Source organism: Oncorhynchus keta, chromosome 19 (assembly GCF_023373465.1).
Source record: "Oncorhynchus keta strain PuntledgeMale-10-30-2019 chromosome 19, Oket_V2, whole genome shotgun sequence".
Classification (NCBI taxonomy): Eukaryota; Metazoa; Chordata; class Actinopteri; order Salmoniformes; family Salmonidae; genus Oncorhynchus; species Oncorhynchus keta.
Genome location: NC_068439.1, coordinates 44,659,681 through 44,670,718, shown reverse-complemented (window position 1 = coordinate 44,670,718; position 11,038 = coordinate 44,659,681). Strand labels below are relative to the sequence as shown.

The following is an 11,038-nucleotide window of genomic DNA, read 5'->3' as shown; positions in this document are numbered from 1 at the left end:
GCAGACTGACAGCTCTGGCTGCTCCATGCAGACGGACAGCTCCTTGCAGACTGACAGCTCCGTGCAGACTGGCAGCTCCGTGCAGACTGGCAGCTCCTTGCAGACTGGCAAGCTCCTTGCAGACTGGCAGCTCCTTGCAGACTGACAGCTCTGGCTGCTCCATGTAGACTGACAGCTCCTTGCAGACTGACAGCTCTGGATGCTCCATGCAGACTGACAGCTCTGGCTGCTTCATGCAGACTGACAGCTCTGGCTGCTTCATGCAGACTGGCAGCTCTGGCTGCTCCATGCAGACTGGCAGCTCTGGCTGCTCCATGTAGACTGACAGCTCTGGCTGCTCCATGCAGACTGGCAGCTCTGGCTGCTCCATGCAGGCTGGCAGCTCTGGCTGCGCTGAACAGGCAGGAGACTCCAGCAGCGCAGTAGAGGAGGAAGGCTCTGGCTGCGCTGAACAGGCGGGAGACTCCAGCAGCGCAGGAGAGGAGAAAGGCTCCGACAGCGCTGGAGAGGCGAGGCGCACTGTAGGCCTGATGCGTGGTGCTGGTACTGGTGGTACTAGACCGAGGACACGCACAGGAAGCCTGGTGCGGGGAGCTGCTACCGGAGGGCTGGGGTGTGGAGGTGGTACTGGATAGACCGGACCGTGCAGGCGCACTGGAGCTCTTGCGCACCGAGCCTGCCCAACCTTACCTGGCTCGATGCCCACTCTAGCCCGGCCAATACGAGGAGCTGGAATATACTGCACCGGGTCTCTCTAGCCCCCCGGTAAGCACAGGGAGTTTGCGCAGGTCTCCTACCTGGCGTAGCCCTACTCCCTGTGAGTCCCCCCCAATACATTTTTGGGGCTGACTCTCGGGCTTCCTTGCCAACCGTGTTCCCTCATATCGCCGGCTCCTCTCTCCGGCTGCCTCTGCTCTCCTCGCTGCCTCCACCTGTTCCCATGGAAGGCGATCCCTTCCCGCCAGGATCTCCTCCCATGTGTAGCAACCCTTGCCATCCAATATATCGTCCCATGTCCAATCCTCATTGCCCGGCTGTTGCTTCCTTTGTTGCTTCTCCTGTGGCTCCTGCCTGTTGACATGCTGCTTGGTCCGTTTGTGGTGGGTGATTCTGTAACGGTTCTCTTGTGGTGAAGGAGAGTCGGACCAAAATGCAGCGTGTAGATTGCGATCCATGTTTATTCAACAAACGTAACACGAATCTAAATACAAACACTACAAAACAAATAACGTAACGAAAACCGAAACAGCCTATACTTGTGTAAACTAACACAGAGACAGGACCAAAGACACTAAGGACAATCACCCACGAAACACTCAAAGAATATGGCTGCCTAAATATGGTTCCCAATCAGAGACAACGATAAACACCTGCCTCTGATTGAGAACCACTTCAGACAGAGATAGATCTAACTAGAACACCCCACTAAGCTACAATCCCAATACATACACACCACATACAAAAACCCATGCCACACCCTGGCCTGACCAAATAAATGAAGATAAACACAAAATACTTCGACCAGGGCGTGACAAGATCAACTGTAATGTCAATAGCATTGTAAAGCACAATTTCTCCCCTTTCCAACAGAATCAATTACATTATCTAAATACTGCCCGTTTCTGCATAATTCAAGCAGGCAAATGAGCCCCGTCGGATCTTTTTAAAAATGGCGGGTGGGGAAGCGAAACTAATGCATGATAGTGAGAAGGAGAGATGTTGTGTGGGAAAATAGCTTTTTTTCACTCGATCTGTCCAACTTATCACCTTATCGCTTCTAAAATGTAAATAAACACTATAGAGAGTTTATATAATGTGTATTACATACCTTTTGAATGTTTGTGTCGAATTTGAATCAGGTTTTTAGGGCGGTGCTAAAGTGATCTTAGAAGTAAACAGCGGCTTTGAGAATGATGATCGCATGCAATGATGACGCAAAAAATGACTAGGTATCCCCCCTTACCCCAGTCACTGTCCATTTCTTGTTTTTAAAGGATGAGAGAAGTCTTACACCTGGTGAAGAGAGATTGTAAGACAGAAATAGTTGCTTTATGCGTGCTGTACGTTACGACATGACACCCCACGATGTAACGGAGGGTCCGTTTTTTAAACTTTTCTCCAATTATCATGTTGATCAACACTTGAATAGAAACCTAGTTCACACCCCAGATTTTGAAGTTAACACAGTAACTACAGTCCCATTAGTTTTCTTTGTAGCCTCGTTTGAATGTTGCGGTTGCGCACATTTGTACGGAATGGGGCTAAAGTTAGCTAACGTTAAGTTTAACTAGCTAGCAAACATTAGCGAAAACGTACCAACACTTATACAACAATTACCAGCTAACATTACAGGCTGTGTAGCTTGGCTAGATGATGAAAAACGAAGAGTAAATTACATTATGTATTGATTTTTTGTTATTTGATAGTAATTAATCAAACTACTATCTTAGTTAGCAAATAGCTAAGGTTCACTCACCTTTCACATCGATCTGTTGCAAGTCATCTCTTATCTGTCGCGCACTGGTGGTTCCAAAATGAACCCCTCTTTTGAAAAGGCTTCTTCAAAGCACCCCTTAAGTCTACAGGGTTCAAAAACAAACAGATGACGGTGTATAGGTTCTTATATTAACCGTACGTTTTATTTTTATTTTTTTTACCTTATATTACACTAAAGGATCCTACAGGAACCTTAAAGTTGGTTTTTAACTTAAATTATCCTCAAGGATCATCCAGGAACCTTTAATTTTTACAGTGTAGTTGCCTACTTGAGCCTACTGTGAGTTTGTTTCAAGTCTCAGACTGCGAGATGGAGATGTTAGCCATTTGAGAGAGTGGTGAATGTGATGCTAAAATAGCAAATCCAGGAGGCAAATCAGGAGGACACAGGCGAACATAACGAACAAACCACTGTTCATGATTCCACTCATTCTGAGCTTTAATCAACACTGGGAGTAATATTTATATGTTTACCCATAATAGATTTTCTTTATTATGTACAAAACATATACACTGACTATACAAAACATTACGAACACATGCTATTTCCATAGCATAGTGTCACATCCTGACCTTAGTTCCTTTTTTATGTCTCTATTTTAGTTCCCTGGGAGGCCGTCAATGTAACTAAGAATTTGTTATTAACTGCCTTGTTAAATAAAGGTTAAAAAATATATATATATTGTAACGACCCTGGGTTTATAAAATCTGCCACACAGTCGATGGCGCGCTGGACTTCGGACTAGAAGGTCGTGGGTTCGAGACCTGCTCCCTGCCTGTTTAATTACAATATGGTTTCAGATCCGATGCAAGAGAAATTGTCTGCCATGTTTTTGATTTTTTTATGTTTTTTTTTATTAACAACAAATCAATGCATAAAGCACATGAGGGAACGCAAGCATACATAGATTACAAACAATGGACAATCGAGCTAGGGGGTAAAATATCACATTACAATTACACAAGGACCTTAAGGAACATATACTTACAATTCTAACAGCTTTTTTGTTAGTAGAGCATTTAACCGTCCGGTACAAAAATGTGGTTCTGTTTGTAAATGTACATTTGTGTACATGAAATTTGGCCAAAATAATAATGAAATGAATTACATAAAAATGTTTCAGCTTATTTCTATTGTATATAAAGAATCCAAACACTATATCTCTCCACAGTAGTGTAAAAATGTCCGCCATGTTTTGTGTTTTGCTTAGGGCTCAGAGGGACGTCACGTACTCAAGAAGGCTCAACCAATCACCCTACCCTACATCGCGTGCTTTACACACCAGGAACAGGAAGTGATGGACTGTTATGAAGAGTGAGTTTTGGAATACAGTCACGGTTCGGAAGGTGCTTCTTCAAACATGTATATCTTCCAGGTGGCTGCGTTATTGATAGCGTTGCTATATTATGGCAATGCTCAAACGTCTACTGTCGCTGTGAACCACACCATCCTGGGTTCAGAGCTGAGCGCAGACGGATTGAAGCAGCTCGCTGCGATAGTGGCGCCGCAGTCGCCGGTGTTTCACCCTAGCCGCGGTTCCTATTTTTCTCTCAATCTGTTGTCGGCGTTTCCAGAAGATCTGGAGGTCAGCGATTACTGCGTCGAGCTGCTGGCTATCTTTGGGCAGCGTTATTCAACATATGTAAATTGTTTGGTCTCCGCCGCGCGTCCTGTCAAAGTGTGCCAAAATTGTTATGGTTCCTACGACAACCTTATGGACATTTACACAAACATATCATCAGACCAGGTAGGCTAAGTAAGTTAACATTTGTGTTTTCTCAGGACTTCTTTGAGTTTATCATTGTGTTTTTAATATTAAGCGTTTCCATGTTTTTGCCCTGTGCTGCGGGTTAATTAAGATATAATCTATGGGTTAATAAGTGCGCCACTGTCACATGCGTCATGGGACTGTTGCTGGTAAGACCCTGGCTGCAGTACAAAGTGTATAGTGGTAGGGTGTGTATTGTGTAGTAGGGGAAATAGGAGATCACAAGATTAGCCATCCTAGTCACATGCCTGGTGACTAGGAGAACAAAAGCCATGATTTACTGTTGCCATAATGTGGATTAAATGTGTATCCTATAGCCTAATGGCAATTTTTAGTCTTATCAATTTCTCAGTACTTTAAGCTGTATCCACTGAATCCTCAATATAAGATAATGTAATTAGTCATAATAAACAATAGGGATGGTAAACGCCCTCAGTGAGACTGCTTGTGTGTCTGTTTCCAGATGGGCCCAGGGAATGTGAGCTGCAGAGACAGCCTCCTGCGTTCTGATAGGCTGATGTTGGTGTTCCTGCTCTACAACAACCTGGAGGACATCTGGACTGGTTCAGAATGTAACAGTAGGTGGACTGTTTTCTATTATAAACACATTAAGCATTTTTTGTTTGTTATTGCTGATATGTACTCCTGTATACCAACCATTAGGAACACCTTCCTAATATTGAGTTGCATCTCCCCCACCCCCTTTGCCCTCAGAACAGTGTTAATTTGTCGGGGCATGGACTCTACAAGGTGTCAAGCGTTTCACAGGGATGCTGGCCTATGTTGACTCCAATGCTTCCCACAGTTGTATTAACTTGACTGGATGTCCTTTGGGTGGTGGGCCATCCTTGATACACATGGGAAACTGTTGAGTGTGAGACCCTGCAGTGTTGCCGTTCTTGACACAAACTGGCACCTACTACCATACCCTGTTCAAACACACTTGTCTTGCCCATTCACCCTCTGAATGGCACACGTACACAATCCATGTCTCGATTGTCTCAAGGCTCAAAAATACTTTTTTAACCTGTCTCCTTCACTTCATCTACACTGATTGAAGTGGATTTAACAAGTGACATTAATAATGAATAAACTTTCACCTGGTCAGTCTGTCATGGACAGAGCAGGTGTTCTTAATGTTTTGTATGCTCATTGTATATTATTACCTTTTCTATGTCTCAATAAGTCCCTTGCTTCCTCTCCTTGCCTCCTTTCCTTTGTGATAGATTCTTTGAATATAATTGATGTGTGCCAGGAGGCAGAGTATATAAGTTTGATCTTCAACCCTGCCATGTTACATCATTTCTGAATGATATCTGACTTCCTGTTTCTAAGGTTGTGTAAGCCTGGGACTCCACAGCCTGACCAATGACACCCTTTACTTCATGGCCACTCTCAACCAGTCCCTCAGATGTTTTGAGAAGTTCCAACAGGTGGGTCACTGTTGTAAGTCAAAGAGAGAAAGATTGTTTAGCTAGTGCATACCAAAATGCATCTAAAATCACTAGGGAGGGAGAGGGGAGTATAGAGATGAAGTTTATAAATAACTAAAACGGTTTCCACCTTTTTGTGTGATTTAATTTTTTTCCAGGGGAACCACTCAGCGCTATGTAAGGAGTGCAAGGCCACATACAGAGGACTGAATGAGCTGTACAGCCGCATGGAGAAGAATCGCACACTCTGCATAGACATTGAGGACTCTGTATGTATTTCACAGCCACAGTTTGTCATTACATCTTGTGCCTTGTCATTCATGTTAGCCTCTGAAGCCCAGGCTTGTCACATACTGTTTTAAAGCCTGGTGAAGTTCTCCTCAGAAAGACTATTAAAAAGGGGTGGATTATGATGGCATCGAGATGGAAACTAGTGACACGTTTACGCTTATCAAACCAATTAAATATTTCTTATTTCTACCTCAGAGCCAATAAAATGCTAGTGTTGAATGCCCGTGCTCCCATTCAAATTCAAATTCAAAATCTAATACTGAAGTACAACAGACTTTCAATAATCAAGTCAACGAGATGAGATTTGGAAGGATGGCCACGTGAGACTACATTAATGTATAATGTACACTAAAGATATGGAATGTACTCTCAATACTGTCAAAGTTTTTGTGCTATATATAGTGTAATTCTGTTTGTGCACTAGTGCCCAGGAGACTGCAAAATACATTGGAGAAGTTTAGCAAGCTTCCCCACTTCAGTGAGAGAACAACTAATAGATATGTGGAAGTATGTGTTTTGTGTTTAGACATGCAGACAAATTGGTTGTTTGATTAATTAGATCAGATCTTTTGCCAATAATTGCCTGTCAAAACGTAGCCATTGAGAAAGAAACAGCGAGATGTCACCAGGGTTGCGGCCCAATCATCACTCCTTTCTGTCAGTGTGGCCAAAGGCCAAAGCCAGAAATGGAGCAAGGGAGTCAGATGGACAAAAAAAGAGTGAGTGACTTAAGAATAGAGAAGTGGGCGAGAGAGACTTTGTGGTTCTTTAAGCTCTTGTGTTGATGGTGGGTGGGGGGGATTCTTGCCTTGTTTCAGATGAATATGACCCGCAGACTGTGGAGCAAGAATTTCAATTGTTCCTTCCCCCGGGCAGAGAATGTTCCTGTCATCGCCGTGTCCAGCTTCATGCTCTTTCTGCCCATCATCTTCTACTTGAGCAGTTTCCTTCACTCGGAACAAAAGAAACGCAAGCTCATACACCGTGAGTAACCAGCTTAAAACATCCATTGTTGCACAGAGAGTTTTGACGGGTTGGTTGGGTGGGAGGCTTTAGGGGTGGGAGGCTGTAGGGTGGGGGGGTTTATTGGGGTGTCACAGGCTTTTAAAGTGAAGTATGTATGGAAGCTGGGGTGTCTCCTGCATGCATTTTCCTGGTTTATAGAGATTTTATTGAAGGGGAGAAGGGAGTTCTTCAATGAGTGCCCCTAATAATGTGGGCTTGAGAAGGAGGGGTGAGGTAATTCAGGGTGTTGAGAGGGGAGCAGTTTAGGGGTTTCCTTGTTAATAGTGGGTTTTGGGCCTACTAACGATCTAAGCCGGAGAGTCAGAGTAATACCTTACGTTGTTTCTTTGACACATGTCATTATGGTGAATCAACCATCTTAGATGAAATGTTCCTGTTTTAAATGTTGTTTAGAGGTGATGGATGGTGGCTAACAGTAACACTTCCTGATTCCTCTCCAGCCAAACGAGCCAAGTCTAACACCAGCCTCGTGAACATCCAGGACAGGTTAAGCTGAGGAGAGAGAAGGATAAGGAAGAAAGCATTATGATGAAGAAATGGATGAGGAGGAATGTTCCTTTGGTTTGTCCAAAACCTCTCCTGTATGCAAATGTCATTTCCTCTGTGACTGTGGTTTCAACCAGTTCTGTAATGACAGAGAAGTCAAAAAGAGCTCCCCCTGTGGGTGAGAAGGATGCCAATCATATTGTATTTTTTTTCCTAAGATATTATAGCAAACGGAAACAGAATATTTGTAACAGAAGACTAGTTATAATTGCACTGTTCATGTCCCGCTTTGAACCGCCTACCCCCACCCCACCCATTGCTTCTACAACAAACAATAGAAATGCACCATGACCTGCTGCTGATTTAAAAGCAATGGGGAGTTAGTCTATTTTTTTGTATTTAATTATATGTGTCAAGAGATGAGAAATGGATTTTGTCTCTACTGTAATGCCGCTGTGACACAGACTGTCAGACAGAAAGCACTTGATGTCTCTTAGATGTGACATATACCTACCGTGTAAAAGTGGATGACAGCTGAGGTCCAAAATTATTGGTCACATTTGGGAAAGATGAGCAAAAAAAAAAAAAAATATATAAATGATATTCATTTACTAATACAATTGCTCAGAGAAAATAATTGGCACCCCTGTTTTCACTACTCCATCACCCTTACCTTACATGTGAGCAAAGCACTCTTTTTCATGTCATCCAACAAATGTAAACGCCTGGAGCTTGCTAAATGGCATTTGCACTTGGATTGGAACTGGTGCTATGGTCAGATGACATGAAAATCGAGCTCTTTGGCCACTCATACCAGTGGAATGTTTTGCATCAGAATAAAGATGCTTCTGCAGAAAATATACCCCTCTACTGTAAAATATAGTGGATCTTTGTTATGGGGCTACCACTGGTCCTGGGGCCCTGGTTAAGGTAAATGGTATCATGAACTTTACGTAGTACCAGAACATTTTCGCCAGGAGGCTGAAACTTGGCCACAAATAGACCTGCTAGCAAGACAATATCCCCAAGCACATATCAAATCCACAAAGAAATGGTTAATTGGCCATAAAATCTCTCTCTGGACTTGAAAGCCATTTAAAACCTGTAGTTCGCATTGAAGAGGACAAAGACGAAGGATATCAGGGATCTGAAAAGATTATGTATGAAGGAATGGTCTGAACAAATCAATGTTTTTTGTTCATGTACACAGTTTAGCAAATGTTATAGCGGGTGCAGCAAAATGCTTATGTTACTAGCTCCTAACCATGCAGTAAAATGTCAAATGGGTGGGTCAATGACGGATAAGGTTTAAAAAAAGTGTTAATGCTTATTAAAGTTATTTCTACCTTCTTTCGTGTGTGTGTGTGTGTGTATATATATATATATATATATATATATATATATATATATATATACACACACACTATCGATCAAACGTTTTACGAAGAAGGACAGTGATGGAATGCTGCATCAGATTACCTGGCCTCCACAATCCCCTGACCTCAACCAAATTGAGATGGTTTCGGTGGACCACAGTGTGAAGGAAAAGCAGCCAACAAGTGCTCAGCATCTGTGGGAACTCCTTCAAGACTTTGAAAAGCATTCCAGGTGAAGCTGGTTGAGAGAATGCCAAGCGTGTGCAAAGCTGTCATCAAGGCAAAGGGTAGCTATTTTGAAGAACGAAATTTAAAATTAATTTTGATTTGTTTAAAAACTTTGGGATCGGTGTCCTTTCCACGGGACGGTTGAGATTACGTAGGCTAATGCGACTAGAATTAGGTTGTAAGTAACAAGAAAATTTCCCAGGACATATTGGCAGAAAGATTAACAATACTTTAAGCTAACTGCACTGTCCAATTTACATGAGCTATTACAGTGAAGGAATAACATGCTATTGTTTGAGAAGAGTGCACAATTTTGAACATAAGTTATTAATAAACAAATTAGGCACATTTGGGCAGTCTTCATACAATTTTTTTAACAGAAATGCAATGGTTCATATGATAAGTCTAAAACTTTACATATACACTGATGCCATCTAGTGGCCAAAATCTAAATTGCACCTGGGCTAGAGTAATACATGCCCTTTCTCTTGCATTTCAAAGATGATGGTTAAAAAATAAAAACAGTTATTTTTCTTTGTATTATCTTTTACCAGTTCTATTGTGTTGTATTCTACTACATCCCTTTCACATTTCCACAAACTTCAAGGTGTTTCCTTTCAAATGGTACCAAGAATGTTATTTTAGGCGAGAGTGTAAAAAAGGGGCTAATCCTTAAGAGGTTTAACACTTTTTTGGTTACTACATGATTCCATATGTGTTATTCCATAGTTTTGATGTTTTCACAATTATTCTACAATGTAGAAAATAGTAAAAATAAAGAAAACCCTTTGAATGAGTAATGTTCTTTTGACTGGTAGCGTAGTTCAACACGTTTTAGTCACCGAGAATTAAATCCATTGATTTAAATTTGAATCATACTATTTCCCCCATGAATAATGTCATTCAGTAACTGTAATGGATTTTCAAATTACTTGATTATTTTTCCAGTGTTAGCATTCAGCTGTTTATAGATAGTAATAGTTTGATATCAACAAATGTCTACTGCTTTGAAAATCATACATCTGGTATTTTCTACTAACATGATGTCATTTGCTCATTTCAGCACCCAAAATGTCACGCTCAAAAGTGAAAAAAGCAGGAAAATGTCTAAATGCTTTTCTGTAAAGGGGTAAAGATTGTCATGGATCAGCTTTAATGTTGCAGATTGTGGCTTCCATCAATGTTGTCTGCATAATTGTCTGCATCATTTCCAATCCCCCATATAAAAAAATAGATATTTGAAAAACACCTTGAGGATTGATTATAAACAACGTTTGCCATGTTTCTGTCGATATTATGAAGCCAACACTGGGCCGTACGCACTACCCTCTGAAGTGGAGGCCGAGCAACTGCCGTACCAGGCAATGATGCAACCGGTCAGGATGCTCTCGATGTTGCAGCTGTAAGAACCTTTTGAGGATCTCAGGACCCATGCCAAATCGTTTTAGTTTCCTGAGGGGGAATAGGCTTTGTCGTGCCCTCTTCACGACTGTCTTAGTGTGTTTGGACCGTTCTAGTTTGTTGTTGATGTGGACACCAAGGAATTTGAAGCTCTCAACCTACTCCACTACAGCCCCGTCGATGAGAATGGGGACGTGCTCAGTGTTCCTTTTCCTGTAGTCCACAATCATCTCCTTAGTCTTGGTTACGTTGAGGGATAGGTTATTATTCTGGCACCATCCGGCCAGGTATCTGACCTCCCTATAGGCTGTCTCGTCATTGTCGGTGGATCAACAAGAAATGGAGGTGAGGAGGGAGATGGGGGATCACTCCATGCAATCTGGGAGCCCCTATCAGTCCTGTCTGGGTCCAGTGGGTTGTGTCATCTGCAAACTTAATGATGGTGTTGGACTCGTGCCTGGCCATGCAGTCGTGGGTGAACAGGGAGTACAGGAGGGGACTGAGCACGCACCCCTGGGGAGCTCCAGTGTTG

At 42.4% G+C, this 11,038-nt stretch overlaps 1 protein-coding gene across 2 annotated transcripts; it reads left to right on the top strand.

Annotated features, from left to right (window-relative positions):
* The first annotated feature begins 3,751 nt into the window (after positions 1 to 3,751).
* LOC118382823 (osteopetrosis-associated transmembrane protein 1-like) lies at positions 3,752 to 9,905 on the top strand. Of its 2 annotated transcripts, none has more exons than XM_035769505.2 (6): positions 3,752 to 4,244; positions 4,729 to 4,843; positions 5,601 to 5,698; positions 5,857 to 5,967; positions 6,866 to 6,973; positions 7,456 to 7,474. In XM_035769505.2, exons 1-5 carry the CDS (start codon positions 3,858 to 3,860, stop codon positions 6,926 to 6,928), a joined length of 774 nt encoding a protein of 257 aa, XP_035625398.1. In that variant the 5' UTR covers positions 3,752 to 3,857; the 3' UTR covers positions 6,929 to 6,973; positions 7,456 to 7,474. The 2 variants fall into 2 exon arrangements, with proteins under 2 accessions (XP_035625398.1, XP_035625397.1); XM_035769504.2 differs by having other exon boundaries at positions 3,763 to 4,244; positions 6,808 to 6,973; positions 7,456 to 9,905.
* Positions 9,906 to 11,038: the final 1,133 nt, after the last annotated feature.